General features: G+C 36.8%; 1 protein-coding gene across 1 annotated transcript in view; it reads left to right on the plus strand.

The window, feature by feature from the left end:
• pkd1a (polycystic kidney disease 1a) overlaps positions 1-19,844 on the plus strand; it is a 103,620-nt gene that overhangs the window by 13,322 nt on the left and 70,454 nt on the right. The window contains exons 2-8 of the mRNA XM_056234324.1: positions 6,129-6,200; positions 7,330-7,398; positions 8,092-8,163; positions 9,453-9,616; positions 12,532-12,812; positions 15,752-16,145; positions 18,534-18,711. Of these exons, the coding sequence (XP_056090299.1) occupies positions 6,129-6,200; positions 7,330-7,398; positions 8,092-8,163; positions 9,453-9,616; positions 12,532-12,812; positions 15,752-16,145; positions 18,534-18,711 (1,230 nt within the window). The remainder of the gene's footprint in view (positions 1-6,128; positions 6,201-7,329; positions 7,399-8,091; positions 8,164-9,452; positions 9,617-12,531; positions 12,813-15,751; positions 16,146-18,533; positions 18,712-19,844) is intronic.

Here is a 19,844-nt window from a genome sequence, read left to right on the forward strand (position 1 = left end):
ACTCATGGTTTGTCTTAAAGCACATTAAAAACACCACATAGACATATAAACAACATTAAAACCTTGATTTTAGCTTCTAATTTTATTTGTTGTTTGTTGACTTCCAAATATAAAACCTGCTGAAATGTTTTCAGTGTGCGTATCAGTTCTTTTTGAACATTTTCATCTCATTTTAACAAAACCGTAATAATATTGATCATAATAATAATTTTGGTCACTATGATCGTGATATGAAATTTTCATACCGTTACATCCCAATTCCCAATAGAGACAGGCACAGTTTGGTAATATTCCTTTCAGAAGGAAGCCATTGGATTAGCATACTACCATATTGCTTGTACTATTTCGGCTGTATTTACTGTGCAGAGTATGCAATTTTGGCACGCAAACCATGAAGTTTGTTATGATTGTACAGATTTTTAGTTTTTTTGACTTGCAGATAAACTTGTCACTTGCCAGGTAATGTGATCCCAGTGTAGCTTTCTACAATTTGAAAAGTTTATAATTTTTTACAAATTGTATACTGTGCTCCATGCATGTCTTGCATTCTGAACACAACTTGTTAAAATGTCTATAGTCAACAAACAGAACTTTAGGGAAAACTAAAGTCTTACATGAATACGGCCAGCTGTGGAATGGCATTTTTGCCATCTTTCTTTCTGTCTGTTTCACTCCCTCTCTCTCTTCTAGTAGAAGTGGCACCAGACGGCCCTTCGGCCCTTATAAGGTGAAATCAGCACGCCTGGTAGAGTAAAACAGAACCATATGTCGCACACTGTCTCCCTCGCGCAGCTCCGCCGTGGGGCCCGGGCTCTGGCGCGGAGCTGCACACAGGAGCCTAACTTCTGCTAATATAAACCAAAGAGGTCAGATTTATATGGTCATGTTCAGGCCGCACACTGGTGCTTTATGCTACAGAGGAGGAGGTAACTAGAGCTGCGTTCTCAAAGAAACACGTGTGTCCTTGCATCCATTCATGCGCTGCAGTTCTGATAACTTTATTTTGGCTCAATAATGAATAGCTCATGTTGTTGTGAATATGGATTTGTAACAATACCCCATTTCCACCCTCTTGCTGGCCGTGAATCAGGATGGATTCTGGTCACATGCATGAGCGTCTTCTCTATGACATCATTAGAATTCTATTTTTAGAAGCATGATGTCATAGTTGGATCTTCCAGTGACTAATGGGATTGTGGACACACGGGAACTCTTTGAAAGGGGAAGGAATGTTTGATTTGATGTTTAGAGCTGACGATAACATCTTGTGTTTCAGTTTATGATTTATTTAAATATTATGTAAATATTGTGTATTTTGCCTTTACTGTAAAAAGTGATCAGTTGACTTAACTTAAAAAAGTGAGGAAACCAGTTGCATTAAAATTATTAAGTAAATAAACTTCATGTGTAATTGAAAAAATTAAGTTATTTGAACTTGACAGCTCCACATAACCTAATTTTTTCAATTACTCATGTTTATAATATTTAGCCTTCTTAATAATTTTAAGGCAACGGGTTTCCCCGCTTTTTTAAAAGTTAATTCAAGTGATCAAATCATCAAGTCTATTAAGGTTTTTTTTTTGTTCTGTGACATTTATTGCAAAGACAAATAATTTCCCAAATTAAAATTTTAGGCATTTTTACTGTTTACAAGAAACACAAGCATTAAACAACACAATAAAATAAATATATACATTTAATTAGATTAACTATTCTTTTAATTATAATGAAAATGACAATAGAAATGGTTTTATTTCTACAAAAAAAAAAAAAAAAAAAAATTTAGCATTCATTTGCACCCTTATTAATACATCCTTAAATAAGATGTATAGTATATTAACCATAAAAGTGATTAATACAGCATTCATATAGTGCTGTAAAGAATACCATGGTATATTTCCAAACAAACATGGAAGTGCCCTGATACGCTTTGCTGTCGTTTGGTTACTCTTGAGCGTTTCTTTCAGCTGTAGTTATGAAGTAAGTGTGTTGTCAGCGTGCAGCAGAAAAACAGCACAATCACAATCCGTTCTTCACTGTTGAAGTGAATCTGGACGTTAAATCAAGCCTTTCAAATGCTGCATGGAAAATGTGAGCCACACGTGAGAGCTACTTCATATTGGAGCGGCCGCCCTACCGTTCGCTTCTCCAGCAATCAGGCACTCAGAAACACTGAAGCCTGTGTGGAAATCACCCGCTTCTGCAATCAATAAACCGTATAAAAGACATGAAGGAACGACATGCAAATAAAGAGAGAAATCTCCAAAGCAGAGATTTAAAGATTAATCCCGCACAACTGCAAACCCTGGATTAGCCTTCTCATTTCCATATTTATGAGTTTAATACATGGCCTTTTTTAACTGCTTGTTTTTCCAGCATGTTAAAGGTTTTTTTTTATATGTTCCTTGAGGTTTACTTATAATGTTAAAAAAGTTTTTGTCTGAAATGGTCAGTTTTTAAGGGGCTTGTTGTCAGTAAACAGCCACAGTTATGATTGGCTAACGTCATTGCGTCGGAAACAGTATCAATGCCCACTTGCTATTGCTTGTGAACACCATCCATATAAAACCCTCATTCACAGACAAGGCATTATGAAATCATTTACTTATAGTTTGTGATGCCGCTGCTGTCAGATTCAGTACAGTCGCTGCTTCATCTGTCAACTTCGCGAACTCGTTTACAAAGAAAATGCTCCGAACAAACATATAATCCTCCGGTGCGATCCGGGACGCCATTAAATAAACCATCCACTTGTTCCCGATGTTGGGATCATTCTATAGTCCGTAGAGAGACTGAAACGGCTGTGGAGTGTCAGAAACTGAACACACATCTGTCTACTGTATCCAGTGTAGACAGCGTCAGTCATTATAATGCGTTCTTGTAGCTTTTGACGCGACGCTAAAAGTGATAGATATTGATATTGCGGGATCTGTGATGCACACGGGCAAACACATTTGCATATGACTGCCTTCAGAGAAAGACATTGACGAATAGTTTTAAACATTTGCATCATAGGCCCCGCCCACTGGTGTTCAGTCACTTAAAGGGTTAGTTCACCCAAAAATGAAAATTAAGTCATTAATTACTCACCCCTATGCATGCTGTACCAACACCGTAAAGGCTCGTACACACCGGGACGAATATCGGCGCGCGTTATTCGGCAGTGTTTTTCATCGCGTTTTTTGTGTTCACACCCAAACGATTTTCGCTGACGATGAGTCGAGTGGACATGCAAATTCATTCCCTGACATTAGATGGCGCCCATTTGCTCTGCAATACCACTTCATAACATTCTCTTTTATTAAGATTTAGATGTAGTCGCTGTCGCGTTTGTCATATAGTTCTTTATGTTCCGACAGCAACGAGACCAGCGGCTCTCCATTCATCTTGCCTTGCATCTTCCTCGTCTTATTTCTTCCCGGCAGTGTAGACGCTACTTGGCGTATATCTTCTTCGCCGTTGTGTATGTGTGCTCAGCAAGACCGCTTTGTGTTTGAGCGCCCCCAAGTTGTGTTTTACTGTAACTTCAGAAGCTCCAGACACGTGAGCAAAAGCACCAATCTCATTGGTCGGATAGTTTTTGACGCGGCGCGTCAAACTAAAAAAAAACTAACCCGAGGCGTTTTTAAAAAAATGACGCTTTTACGCGTGGCGTTTTTTCGCGTCGGTGTGCACACTCACATTGGCGCCCTTTGTTTAGTCACGAGGCGTTAAACGTCGGCGAATATCGCGCGCGAAATTCGTCCCGGTGTGAACAGGCCTTAAGACCTTCGTTCATCTTCGGAACACAAATGAAGATATTTTTGATTAAATCTGAGAGCTGGATCACTGCTACATAGGCTTCCTAAGGGAATGACACTTGATGGCCCAGAAAGTCATTGAAGAAAATGTTTAAATATTCCATGTGCCTACAGTGGCTCAACTATAAATTTATCAAGCGACGAGAATACTTTTTGTGCGGGAAAAAAAACAAAAATAACGACTTTATTCGACTATTCCATTGCTTCCTTGTGGGCCTTGAGACGAGAGTTCAAGAGATTTCCAGGACGCATGCGCGAGAAGAGAACTGACCTTCTTCTTATAGTTGAGAAGTACAACTTATAGTTGAGCCACTGTAGGCACATGGAATATTTAAAAATTTTCTTTAATGACTTTCTGGGCCGTCAAGTTTCATTCCCTTAGGAAGCCTATGTAGCAGTGATCCAGCTCTCAGATTTAATCAAAAATATCTTCATTTGTGTTCCGAAGATGAACGAAGGTCTTACGGGGTTGGTACAGCATGGGGGTGAGTAATTTACTGACTTAATTTTCATTTTTGGGTGAACTAACCCTTTAACAGCTTTTTTCCGAGGTTTTGAGGTTTTTTGTCCTACTGTGTCGTACGTGGGGTCAGAGGTCACCGTTACCGGAAGCCAGTGATTATTGTTTATAAGGTTTTAGATTGGGATATTTTTCCTACAAAAACCCATCGCTTTGCTTCAGAAGGCCTTTACCAACCCACTGGAGACGAATTGATTACTTTTATGATGGATGGATGCACTTTTTTTGAGTTTCAAAAAAATCTATTCAACGCCATTATAAAGCTGTGAACCCCCTGTGGTGAAAATCAAGCTTTTGATTTATATGTCTCTGTGGTGTTTTTAATATGCTTTAAGACAAACCATGTGCAAATTCATAAGTCGACAGCATTGCTGAGTATTTTCTCCTTAAAACTGCAGTGAACCAAAGACAGTCTCAAAAACACGGTTGAAATCGCTGGTGTTTCTGACGTCACACACTACCTTGTAACCAATCAGATCAACGTGTGATCGTCAGCGAGTGGACCTCTGAGCTGAGTGAGTGAGTGGAGGCGGGGCTCATTTGCATATTCATAGAACCACGTATACTAAATGAGGCAAGGGTGTCGAGTTACATTTAAGGCATGAAGACCCTCTTTTTCAAGAAAAAAAAGTTGAAATGTGTCATTTTGGTGATCAAAGATAAGTTTTGGATGAAATGATCGACTACAGGGGACTTTAATATAACTGACTGTGTTCGGCTGGAAGAAGATAGTTTTCATTATAACTAACCCTTTAAGGCAGAAGTTTTTCCTCTGATTTCTCGACTGTTACCTGGCCGTCATCTCGTGACTCTGAAGGTATTTCTTTCCATTCCAGTTGCTTGAATAAACTTTCCGAGACCCTTACACAACACTATCTCTGATTCTGAGGAAAATGCACTCAGAAGAGCACAGCGCAACACTTTCATTCAGTATGCACTGATAACGTTCAGATTTGTTACCATAGTTGCGCACACACACACGCGTCGTGTTGCGTAACGTGATGATGCGTACGATCTCCTCCTGTTAGTGAGCAACTAAAGAGGATCTGACACAATAACGACTTTAGCAGAGGCTTTTCAGCAGCGTCGACGGTCAGTTGAGGAAAACGCCTCCTTCTCTCTTACACAGTCTGTCTGGAATGGACAGATGTTTCCTTCTGGGAACAGTTCACACACACACACACACACACACACACTCCGTTGTGCCCGTGTCTGCTAACACAGGTTACAGTATTGGCTTTATTGATTGGTGTGTTAATCAGGAAGACTGATGATGATTGGTCCATTGTTCAGATTGCTTGTACTTTGCATCATGGGTGATGAAACGTGAACTTATAAACTACACTTTAAAATGAATTCAGATAGAAAACAGTTTTACAGTTTAAGTTGTAATAATATTACTGTTTTACTGTATTTCGGATCAAATAAAGGCCTTCTTGATGAGCAGAAGAGACTTGCTGGGTTGACCCAAAAATGTAGTTTCTGTCATCATTAACTAATGTTGTCTAAACCTGTACTGCATTCTTTCTTCCTACACAAATGAGCCGTGATTTAACATTGTCGTGGTCCGATAAAAGTGAATGAATCGTACGACTTCGGGAGACTTGTAATGTCGTGCACGAGTCACATGATCTCCTTTCATGATGCTTTTGTGCTCCATTGTGGAGCTTGACAGCTTTAGTCCCCATTCACTTTCAAAGAGCAGCATGAACATTCGGCTGAACGTGAAGCGTTGGGCTGGAGTTTGAGTGTGTGTGTGTGTGTGTGTGTGTAAATGTCTAAGCGTGTCTTTCTGGCTTCTGTTGCAGAGATCTGTCCAGAAACCACATTCCCTCTGTGGATTGGAGCCTCTTTGATCACCTCACCGCCCTCAAGGAGCTGTAAGTGCCACGTCTCTCGTGTGTGTGTGTGTGTGTGTGTGTGTGTGTGTGTGCTGGAGACGCAGTCCTCCGTGTACGTCTGTAATGGGTGGTCTGGAGAGATCGTGTGCACGGATAATAGGTGGTCTGGTGTAATCCAAGCTAAAAGGCAATTGTTTTCTAATCTTTTAATCTGCAACTTCCTGTTTACCCCTCCCCCCCTCCAGGTATAAGTTATATATATTCATTATATTTTCCTCTTTTAAGACCGTTAAAATTTCTTGAAATTATTTTCAGCCCATTTTCTCTCCAGATTCTCATTACTGTAATGCAGTCATATGCTACCATCATTAATATTTATAACGGGCTTTGCCATTTAAGTAATATATCGTGACTTTTTTGCAGTATTTCTGCAATATTATTATTATTATTATTAATAAATAATGATTTATTAATTGTAAAGTATTTTGTTTTATTATGTGTAACAGAATATATTCAATAATATATCATGGCATCTTTTATTGCCGTAGATTATAATATTTTGATGACTTAAATGATTGGAAAATATCGAAATTAAGTTAAATTAATATTCAAATGAAGTTATATTGAAATAATCTTAATTAAAATGCTAAAAACAAATCTTGATGTTAAGTGAAATTATCATTGTTATTATTATTATTATTATTTATACATTATTAATTAGACATATGTATTATTAAGTATTTTATTATGTGTAACTGAATAATATGAAATAATATAATATATCATGACATCTTTTATTGAAGTGGACTATATTATTGATGATGGGAAATATTTAAATTAAGTTACATTCATATTTAAATTAAGTTATATTAAAATGACCTTAATTAAAATGCTAAAAACACATCAAATCAAAATATAAAGTGAAATTTTCTTATTTTTATTTTAATGAATGAAAAATATTAAATTCAGTTTTTTAATTTATTTATGGGAACTGAACATAATATTAAGTAAAATGCTAAAATACTAAGCACATCAAATCACTATGTATCTTTTTATTTATTTTTTGCTATTATTAATAATAAAAAAGTGTTTATTTATTTGTGATTGAATGTATTTGCTGTGTAACTCAAGCAGATGCACTGGAGTGTGTGTTGGCTTTTCTCCTCAGGTATCTTCAGAGCAATCGTCTGGTCACTCTTCCTCACGGGATCTTCGGCTGTGGGCCGTTAACTGTGCTGTAAGTGTGTGTGTGTGTGTGTGTGTGGCAGGATGCTCTAGTTCCCAGACCTTTTTTTTTTCAGCTCATATGGTGAGAATGTGTAGGCGGATCTTTCTGGAGTCTCTCCCGAACCGCAGAGTCAAACGCCGAGGAACTGAACAGCTCTTTAAGCTCAAACTAAAGCAAAATAAGCAGAAAAGTGAATCAGTTACCTTTATCTTTGTTGTGTGAACAGTAACAGACCTGCACCTCAACTACAGCAACACACACACACACACACACATTGTGAGTTCAATCACATGCCCATTACAACCAATTAAACGTCATTGCTTCAGGCTTTGACTGCACCATTTCCTGCTCCATTTTGGTATATACACACACACACACACACACACACACACACACACACACACACACACACACACACACACACACACACACACACACACACACACACACACACACACACACACACACACACACACACACACACACACACACACACACACACACACACACACACACACACACACACACACACACACACTCTGTCTGGTTCACCAAAATCACTCCAGAACTTTTCCATATGCTGCTCCAACAGCTGAACAAGGGAACGATTATACTGAGAGGAAAAGAAAGAAGTGACTTAGAAAGAAGGAAAGAATCCTGAGCAATAATATACGTTTCACTTTTGTCTTTCATGTCTTGCAGAGATTTGAGCAACAACCAGATCACCACCATCGAGGAACGAACATGTGATAATTTATTTAATTTAACTACAATGTGAGTACGAACACACATGTACAGAGTCACACACATCACGGATAACCTTCAGCCTCTGTGTTCTCAAACATTCAAAACAAGAGCTGAAGAGAAGCCGAATGACCTTGGATGTAAACCAGATCTTAATACTGCGTGCGTGTGTGTGTGTGTGTGTGTGTGTGTGTGTGTGTGTGTGTGTGTGTGTGTGTGTGATTAGAAGAGACGTCCATTGCACATAAACCAGCCACACACAAATAAAGAGCTTGTTCTCACATGATGAACTGCTTGGTAATGCTTTAATAGTGATAGAATATACAGTAAATGACTTGTTTTTCACAATAAATATGAAGCCTCTCATTATTAAGATTTCTTGGCATTATTTTCAGCATTATTTTTTCTTCCGGATTCTCATTACTGTAAAGCGGTGAATGTACACTAGCAATTTAAATCATATATCATGACATATTTTATTGCAGTAGTCTATTCTATATTATTTTATTGTATATTTATTTGAGGAACTGAATAAATGAAATAATATTAATTCATACATAATGAAATTCTTTATTGTAGCAGACATTCATGTTTATTTTTTTTTTTTAGTTGTATTTGATTAAATGAATAAATGTAATACTATTAAATAATATATCAATACATAATTCTTTTACTGAATAGACTTTTTATTTTTAATTATTTAATTTAATATTTTAATTAAATAATTTTTATTCTATTTTTAATTTATTTAAATTATATAAATACAAACGCTAACTGGGTAAATAGTCTACTCCAATAAAAGAGGACATGATACATTATTTTAAATGTATATATAAATAATATTAAATAATAAGATTTAAATGATCAAAGTATTACAGCAATGAGAAAATGTGTTAGGAAATCTTAATGGGTGCAAAAAGTCTACTTTACTTCTTTTAATTTTATTGCAGTAACTTTTTACCAATTGACAATGATTACAATCTTGTTTTGAAGTTAAAAGAAACATTACGATTCTTTTTCCCTCCGTGATTTAATAATAATTCGCATATTATCCAATGGTTAAATAGTCTTATCCAGATTCTATTGCCGTTTTTATTTGCTAAAGCTTCATTGTATTCCCTCTGTGCCTTTCCAAGTGCTGCTCTCATACCAGGATTAAAATCCCCTGTTGAACTCTTTTCAGTTCTGCAATAATTCTAGATTAGAGTGCTGTGTTCACTTGTGACCACTTGTGTTCATGTCCAATAAGACTCGAGCTTGACCTCAGGGTCCGTCCACACGTCGGCACAGAATAATGAGATATTCCCTGTGTTCGGCAGAGATCTGAGCTCTAACCCGTTCGTCTGCGACTGTAAGCTGGTGCAGTTGGTCAGCTGGTTGCAGGAAAAAGGCGTTCGAGTGAAGCGACCCAACTCTATGCTCTGCGACCGTCCACCGGAAGTGAAAAATCAGCCGCTGCTCAACGTCAGTGTGCACACCTGCGGTGAGAGACACACACACACACACACCTGGACCGGACTAGAGCAGAACAATACGGAAGCGTATTGCGTTCACTTGAGGAAAAAAAATCTACTCTGTTTTTCTGAATTAACGAGTTAATTATCTCAGAATTACGAGATAATTTTTCTTGAAAAACATTAAATCTGAGATAATTAAGTCGTTAATTCAGAAAAACAGAGCAAAAACTTTTTTTCCATGAAAAATGATCTCGTAATTCTGAGATAATTAACTCGTTAATTCAGAAAAACTGAGCAAAAACTTTATTTCCATGAAAATTATCTCGTAATTCTGAGATAATTAAGTTGTTAATTCAGAAAAACAGAGCAAAAACTTTTTTTCCATGAAAAATTACTTTGTAATTCTGAGATAATTAAGTTGTTAATTCAGAAAAACAGAGCAAAAACTTTTTTTCCATGAAAAATATCTTGTAATTCTGAGATAATTAACTCGTTAATTCAGAAAAACAGAGCATAAACTTTATTTCCATGAAAGTTATCTCGTAATTCTGAGATAATTAACTCGTTAATTCAGAAAAACAGAGCAAAAACTATTTTCCATGAAAAATTACTTTGTAATTCTGAGATAATTAACTCGTTAATTCAGAAAAACAGAGCAAAAACTTTTTTTCCATGAAAAATTACTTTGTAATTCTGAGATAATTAAGTCGTTAATTCAGAAAAACAGAGCAAAAACTTTTTTCCATGAAAATGATCTCGTAATTCTGAGATAATTAACTCGTTAATTCAGAAAAACAGAGCATAAACTTTATTTCCATGAAAGTTATCTCGTAATTCTGAGATAATTAACTCGTTAATTCAGAAAAACAGAGCAAAAACTATTTTCCATGAAAAATTATCTCGTAATTCTGAGATAATTAACTCGTTAATTCAGAAAAACAGAGCAAAAACTTTATTTCCATGAAAATTATCTCGTAATTCTAAGATAATTAACTCGTTAATTCAGAAAAACAGAGCAAAAACTTTTTTCCATGAAATTATCTCGTAATTTTGAGATAATTAACTCGTTAATTCAGAAAAACAGAGCAAAAACTTTATTTCCATGAAAATTATCTCGTAATTCTAAGATAATTAACTCGTTAATTCAGAAAAACAGAGCAAAAACTTTTTTTCCATGAAATTATCTCGTAATTTTGAGATAATTAACTCGTTAATTCAGAAAAACAGAGCAAAAACTTTTTTCCATGAAAAATTATCTCGTAATTCTAAGATAATTAACTCGTTAATTCAGAAAAACAGAGCAAAAACTTTTTTCCCATGAAATTATCTCGTAATTTTGAGATAATTAACTCGTTAATTCAGAAAAACAGAGCAAAAACTTTTTTCCCATGAAAAATGATCTTGTAATTCTGAGATAATTAACTCGTTAATTCAGAAAAACAGAGTAGATTTTTTTCTTCAAGTGAATGCAATACGCTTCCGTAGAACAATACACAGTTTGGCAACACTTTATTTCCATAGTCCGTTCGATACATGTGGAAATCAGGAGATACATTGTGTTATAGAAGGCTTTTCAATCCACAAATCACCAACATTCACCATGGATGTAATGTAGTAATGCTTACTGTAACCATGGGTTTGTGGCACAAATTGTCGGGTTTTATTTTTTTGACATTATTCATTTCAGTGTGAGTGAAATTCAAGCACTTTCAAGTGCTTCACACTTTTTCCAGCACTTCAAAACTCTGAATATTATCCAATTTTAATGTTATTTTGGTAACACTTTACAATAAGGTTCGTTAGTTAACATTAGTTAACTACATTAGTTAGCATGAACTAATAATGAACTGCACTTATACAGGATTTATTAATATTTGTTAACGTTAATTTCAACATTTACTAATACTTTATTAAAATCTTGTAAACATTAGTCAATACACCGTGAACTAACATGAGCAACAATGAACAGCTTTATTTTTATTAACTAATGTTAACAAAGATTAACAAATACTGTAGCAAATGTATTGCTCGTGGATAGTTCTACATTAACTAATGTTAACTAATGAACCTTATTGTAAAGTGTTTTGATTTGTAAAACTAAAAGTTTAACGCTTTGTGGCAAACAAGCACTTTTATTTTAAAAAAATTACTTATTGATATAATAATAGCACTTATTGATATATTAGTCTCATGAAAAACAAAAACTTTTCTTCAAATTGTGACTGAATTACACAGAAAGCAAGTAAAGAGCGCTTCTTTTATGATCACGGAAGCTGTCGGTCACTTCGGGATGAAACTATAAAACAACAACGGTACATTTAATACGAGTAGAATATTAAAATTTTCCCTATAAAAATGAGATTTTCGCACATTACCGTCGCTGTAAATAAAAGTTCATTTTATCTGCATATCAATTCACGCCCAGTGCTTTACTGTTAAATTCCCAATAAACAAACATGTAATATTATTAGTAACTGCACTAATTAATGCAAAACATAATGAACTTTCTGACATATTTTCCCGATCGGTAGACCTTAATGTGCCACTGCTCTCACATGTTCATCTGGAGCCCTGTGTAGTGCAGTTTACCTTCGGTTACAATCACTGAGGGGAAATAAATAATGCATTACAAACACACATTTATTCATTCAGCAGATGCTTTTATCCAAAGCGACTTTACATAACAAGAGCCAACAATATTCATAACAGACAACTAGATTTGAAAGCAAGCTAGAGAAGAGGAGAAATGCAGAGAAATGATACATAAAGGCCTCGAATAAAGTAATGGCATATTTTGTTTATTGAGAGCCTGAATTGGTGATTCCCGTCTCTCTCTCTCTCTCTCTCTCTCTCTCTCTCTCTCTCTCTCTCTCTCTCTCTCTCTCTCTCTCTCTCTCTCTCTCTCTCTCTCTCTCTCTCTCTCTCTCTCTCTCTCTCTCAGGCCTGACGTACGCGGGCTGCCTGGAGGACGAGGAGCACGTGGCGGGTGTGGAGCTGGTCATCTTCTCCTCCTCCACTCCCGGGCCGTTCTCGCGGGAAGAGTGCAACTCTAAGTGCTTCCACGAGAACCAGCTGTACGGCGGTCTGGGTCAGCAGAGGGAGTGTCTGTGCAGCACCAACTCTGAGCCCAACCACATCAGCGAGTCGCAGTGTTCGGCCGCCTGCGCCAACCCGCAGGTCATGAAGAAGTGCCGCTGGACTGTGGCGCAGGACGTGTTTCAGGTACACAGCTCAAGGTCTTCAGAGATCAAACACGCCTGAAGCGGATGGTCTAGCTCTTCACAATCACAAGCTTGGGTCTTGTCCACACACTGATACGGTTTAGTTTGAAAACGCATCTTTTCTCTCCGTTTTGGCCTCCCGTCCACACTGAGACGGCGCTTTGATTAATGAAAACGCTCTCCCCTAAGTGGACAAATTTGAACCGCCGTTTTTACGTTGTGGTGCGGACTGTGTAAACGATGACGCATGTTTAGTCATGTGACGCATATTGAACCCATAGATATTCATGTTTATACGGGTATTGTGCTTGTTAAAAGTGAACTAAGTAACTTTTTTACCTTTACCGAACAGCTTTGGAGTCATTGTAATGTTTATATTACAAATTTCGTGTTGAATGGTGGTCGTCTCGCACCCCCCTGGTGCCTGTGAGCCGCAAAACCACCCTTTTTGGGCCGGCGGGCGTGTGATATCAGGTCTCGCGAGGTAACGAATTGCTTTACGGCAAAAAAAAGATCTGATAAAATTCTGATAAAATGAGCATCAAACAGAAATAACCCGGCGCCGTATACATGTGGTGTTCGAGGCGCACATACAATACAGACTGCCGACAGTTAAACAGGGCGCGCGCAGCTCTTAAAGGGGCCATACCTTATTTCCACTCGTTACAGCGTCCATCCTACTGAACAGGTACCGGTGTACAGGGGGAGGGGATCCGGCCGTGAGTGCGAGCCATCTCTGCGTCAGTGCTATTCACGACAGTACAAGTGCTCCACAGCGACTCTAGGGGTCGCTGTTTGACAAAAACGGAATTCCTACTTAGTGCTGCTTTAAGTGCTTTTCACTTTCACACAGTTGCTAAAATATGTGACTTCACACACACTCTTCATATCACAGGCCTGCAAAGACGACAGAAAACTCACTCGCATTTGCTGTCCTGATGAAACACGAGAGCAGTTTTAGACCAAACATATAATGATGAGTGAGAGCGACCTGACGCATCAGTGAATGAGGAGATATTTTGCTGAATAAAATGATCTTGTCAGAAGAATTGTGCGATAACTTAATTTATTTATTTGTCCGTCTGTATCGTCTCTGTGAGGTGTTACGCACGCGCAGTGAGGAGAATGTAGCGTTTTCAGGCGTTTTGCAAAAGTTTCTCCTCCACACTGAAACCAAACGTCGGAAAACGCCTGAAACGCTAGTGTGGACGGAGAGCGCTTTTAAACGAAAATGTATCCGGATTAATGTAGACGTAGCTTTGGATATCACAAGGTTGGATATCAAATTTTTAGGGCAGTTCCTCTGGATTAGAGTCATGTGATCACTGACATTAAAGGGATAGTTCACTTTGAAATAAATTTTTGATATGTTTTAGCTTACCTCAAGGGCTCCCGAGATGTAGGTGTCTTTGTTTCCGCAGAAGTTTCAATTTTGATATTTTTAGGTCAAACCGTTCTTGTCTGTCATATAATGCAGGTCTATGGTCACCACCTCAAAGAGCATGCACAGAGAAGTCCAAATTAAACATGATTTAATGACTCGTAAATGTAAGTACACATTGATGGCCTAAGACACGAAACGAGCGGTTTGTGTGAGAAAACGAACAGTATTTATATCCTTTTTACCTCTTGTAACCACAGCCACGTCCAAGTGATCTGAGGGCGAGGGCGCGGGCGCTTCGGTCTGCGCAAGCGCCGGAAGTGATCTCTCGCGCGTGTACGTCACTCATACAATTTTTTCATTTTTTTTATTTTTTAAATTGTTTTCTTTTACGACGGTTTAAACATCCCGGATAAGCGCAAATTAGTACCATTTTAATTAGCCGTCTTGCCTACAATCTCTGCTCTGTGTAAACAATGAGTGACGTACACGCGCGAGAGATCACTTAAATGTAAATTATTTTATGATAATAAAAATAATCTGTATCGATTAGTCATGAGGGCGCGGGCGCTTCGGTCTTTTCCGGAAGCGCCCGCGCCCTCAGATCACTTGGACGTGGCTGTGGTTACAAGAGGTAAAAACGATATAAATACTGTTCGTTTTCTCACACAAACCGCTCGTTTCGTGTCTTAGGCCATCAATGTGTACTTCCATTTACGAGTCATTAAATCATGTTTAATTTGGACTTCTCTGTGCATGCTCTTTGAGGTGGTGACCATAGACCTGCATTATATGACTGACAGACAAGAACGGTTTGACCTAAAAATATCAAAATTGAAACTTCTGCGGAAACAAAGACACCTACATCTCGGGAGCCCTTGAGGTAAGCTAAAACATACCAAAAATAAATTTCAAAGTGAACTATCCCTTTAAGATGCGATGTCGTAATAAATCCAAATCAAAAAGTCTGTTCACTCGGCAGCCATGTTTGATCCAGCCAAGTCCTATCTATTTGAATGGGGGAATCCTGGAATCTCAAAATCTTATATAAAATATTTCAAATCAGCAACAAAATCTGACTTGAACTGTCCCATAAATGTTGTTTCTTACCGTATGTTCAAATAACGTACTTTTTTTTTTTACGCGAATGTAATATTTCAACAACATATTGTCCGTTGCACTTTCTCCCATTCATAAGTAACATGAGTGCACTGTATTGGTACATCTAAAGTCAAATAAATGCTGTTCTTTTGAACTTTCTATTAATCAAAGAATCATGAAAAAATATATCACAGTTTCCATAACAATATGAAGCAGTTTAACTGATTTCAACACTGATAATAATCATAAATGTTTCTTGAGCATCAAATCATCATATTAGAGTGATTTCTGAAGGATCATGTGACACTAAAGACTGGAGTAATGATGCGGAAAATTCAGCTTTGATCACAGGAATAAACTACATTTTACAATATATTCACATTGAAAACATCTCTTTTAAAATGTAATAATATTTACTGTAAGTGTCTTAATGATTTGAACGCATTCTCCGCCCACAGGTGAATTTCTCCGCCTCTCTTCCTTCCCGTCGCGTGTCCGTTCATTCCGAGGCCGTCCTGTCTGTCGCCTCCTCCGTCTTCCCCGCCTCTTTCTCATGGGACTTCGGTGACCTTTCACCCCGGGTCAACAGCTCCACGCCCAACACCACGGCGAGGCATAAGTACGGGGTCCCGGGACGCTACCAGGCTCAAGTGAGTCTCTCGGCGGGTCACCAGGAGATCGTGGCTCAGGGGAGCGTGAGTGTGGATCTGCCGCCTCGACTCGAGCTCCACTGCCCTGCACTCGTAGTGGCCAATCAGAGCCTGGAGGCGGAGCTTTCTCTGGTCAACTGGGGCGGAGTGGGCGTAACCGTGGACTGGAGGATCCAGAAGGACGGGAGAGAGATAGCAAGAGGTACGAGAAGCATGAGCTCTGATTTAAGAACTAATGTGCATGTATTTACTCTAGCTGTGTCCTTTTCTGATATCATCATATCAGAGTGATTTCTGAAGGATCATGTGACACTGAAGACTGGAGTAACGATGCTGAAAATTCAGCTTTGATCACAGGAATAAATTACATTTTAAGAGATATTCAAATAGAAAAAGGTTTAAATTGTAATAATATTTAGCAATATTACTGTTTTTACTGTAGCTTTGATGAAATTTAATTATATTATATTAATTATATTATATTTAGTGCTGTCAAATCGTGATTAATCGAATCGTTTTTGTTTACATAATATGTGTGTGCATATACATTATTGTATTTATATAAATATATAATATATACTGTATATGTATATATGTATACATACACATACATTTTATATATATATATATACACACTGTATATATGTATAAATATGTGTTTGAGAGTAAATACAGTATATACACACACACAGACATATATAATATATATATACACACTATATATGTGAACACAATATGCATACATGATTAATCGTGAATAGTCAATTTGACTGCACTAATTATATTATTATATTATATTATATTATATTATATTATATTATATTATATTATATTATATTATATTATATTATATTATATTATATTATATTATTGAGCATTACAAATGTATTATAGTAAAAAAAAATTCAATGGCCTGATTTGAGCTAAAGAAGCACAATTTATGATACCAATCAGATTTAATATTGAGTAAAATATTACATTTTTAACTAGATTAACCTATTTTATTCAGCGTTTCATTAGTATTAAATTGAGTGTAATTCATAAAAAAAACATTTCTCTGCTATTTTCAATGGGTTTTTTCTTTTTTTACGTGTTTTATACTCGTCCCTATGCATTCTATGATTGTTATCACGAAACATAAAGGCCATATTAAAGTGTCTCATCTGTAGCAGGATGTTTTGACACGGGCTTTGTGTCTCGTCTAGATGGACAGCTCACTATTTTTGGAGAACTACACATACAAACTGCACAATCTTGATGACACACTCTCACATCAGGACAGCTCAGATATAACGCGCTTTGAAATGACCATGTACTCTCTCTCGCTCTCTCTCTCTTAAAATATCCTGCTTTTCGTGATCTATCAAACCATAAACATCCCCTCTCTTTCACAAAGCATGTAAGCGATGGCATGTGCAGATTCCCTGGTTTGTTTATCAGGCCTGCAGAGATCTGTCCATCATTGTTTGCTTTGAGAGAACAGATAAGAGCGTCGTTCCCAGATAAGAGCGTGTTACAGAAGCAGAGAAATTATTGATGTGTCTGAATATAACATATACAATAAGCAGGCTTTTCAACTTTTAAAAGGGAGAAAAAAATGTTTCCTATATTGTTCGTTGTTGACGTCACTTTGTAAAGAAGGGAGGATGTGTGAGATCCTCAAAGACCTTGAACGAATTAGCATAAGATTAAAGAAAATATGGCCTAGATGCTTTTTAGTTTGGGTTAATGAATGACCCATGCAATTAATAATCCATAATGTTTTGTCCAGAGAATTGTTTTGCACTGAAATCTCATTGAAATGTTGATATGGACTTGGTTTTATTTTTTGTAATTTTTACAGCATTTTTAGCATATTTGTTATTTAGTTATTAATATTTTCTGTTGTTTATGCATTCACAAAATTGTGCATTTTCCTAATATGCCTGTCAATATTTTCAGTACTATGCAGTTATATATTAATATATATTTATTGTACAGTTTTTTAAAACAATTTTTTTATATTTAAGATATTTTTGCAGATTTTCTTGCGTTCATGTTTTCTATTTAATTATATTATTTTACACTACTGTTCAGATGTATATGGTCAGAATTTTTTTATTAATACTTTTATTCAGCAAGGATGCACTAAATTGATCAAAAGTGACACGTTTATATTGTTATAAAAGATTTATATTTCAAATAAATGCTGGTTTTTTAAACTTTCTTTTCATCAAAGAATCCTGAAAAATATAATCTATAATCTACTAAAAATAAATCAGCATATCAGAGTGATTTCTGAAGGATCATGTGACACTGAAGACTGGAGTAATGATGCTGAAAATTCAGCTTTTGATCACAGGAATTAATTACATTTGAACAATATATTACAATAGAAAACTTATTTTAAATTGCAATAATATTTCACAATATAACTATTATTCACATAGAAAATGTGTGATTTGTGATCAAATAAATGCAGCCTTGGTGAGCATAAGAGACTTGTTTCTAAAACTGTAAAAAAAAAAAAAACTCCCAAACGTAATATTATATTATATTAAGAAACTGCTTATAAACAATATTAATACAGTGGAACGTCCTGTCCCCTCAGCGGAGCCGCTGTGTTTGCCAGATGCGCTCCATCACACGGACTCGTCCCGCTGTTTCCTCTTGGTGTCGGAAGAAGTCAGCTGGTCGGACGCACGTCGGGACTGTTCGGCCCGTGGAGGGGAGCTCGCAGTGGTGCATTCCCAAACCGTCCGGGACCTCCTGGCCCCTCGGATCACACAGTGAGTCACACACACTCTACAACTGCTGCAAATCTGCTTCCACAAAACCTTAATAAAACTTTCATTCTAAATTCTAAATTCCAAACCCCCTTTTAGAAGATTCCGGAACTCCTCGTTTATCTGTGTGTGTCTTGATGGGCTTTCATGTGATTTGATTGTGTGATTTTAGTCAGTACACCGATAGTCACACCATTGGATGAGCCAATATTATGATGTCCGGTCCAAAACTATTTGAAATTCCACCCGCGACAGAAATGACACGTTTCACCTTTTATATCAAAGCCGGCTCGAAATGGCATGAAGACGCCGAGTTAAACGACTTCCGCCGCTAATGTGTCCATTGAGAGCTGTGCTGCTTTTTTGACCCTGACTTTTTTCCTCTGAAACAGCAGCAAGGCACCATGGGAAATGCCTTTTTAAAATGCATTTTAAAGTCACCGAGTGCTGCCCAGCTCACGACCTGCTGAGAAACACTGGGAATGTGTGATTTCCTCACAGGAACAAGCCAGAACATTCAGAACCAATAAATGTGTCTCATAATGTGACAAAGTGTCTCATTAGAACACTGGATGTGTGAGACGATCACACACACAAACACACACACACACAGACACAGACACACACACATTTTGGAAAATTAATTCATGATGTTCTCGCTCATTATATACATTTTGTAAATTCTGAACACAAAAAAGTTACGGACTGCAGCTTTAACATTAGTCAAATATGAGATCACATGAAATAACAATGAACAACATTTCATTTAGCCTATTAATCTTAGTTAATGTTAATTTCAACATTTACTAATGCATTGTTAAAATCCAACATTGTTAATTTGTATTTTTTATGAACTAACATTAACAAAGATGAAACAATACAGTAACAAAATATATTGCTCACTGTTAGGTAATGTATTACCTAATGTTGACAAATGAGACCTTATTTTAGTGTTGCCGTTACTTACTATACTAACAGTAAATTATGCATAATTACAAGCAACTAAACCTAACCGTTAGTACATGTTGTTGATTAATATTACTCAGTACTTAAATGTATAATTATACCGTAACAACAAGGGCAACTGTGTCTTGTTTTCCAGTAGAAATATCTAAACATTCTTAATCAAGGTACAT

This window comes from Rhinichthys klamathensis, unplaced genomic scaffold, assembly GCF_029890125.1.
Source record: "Rhinichthys klamathensis goyatoka isolate OS25496 unplaced genomic scaffold, OSU_Roscu_1.1 h1tg000393l_1, whole genome shotgun sequence".
Taxonomy (NCBI): Eukaryota; Metazoa; Chordata; class Actinopteri; order Cypriniformes; family Leuciscidae; genus Rhinichthys; species Rhinichthys klamathensis.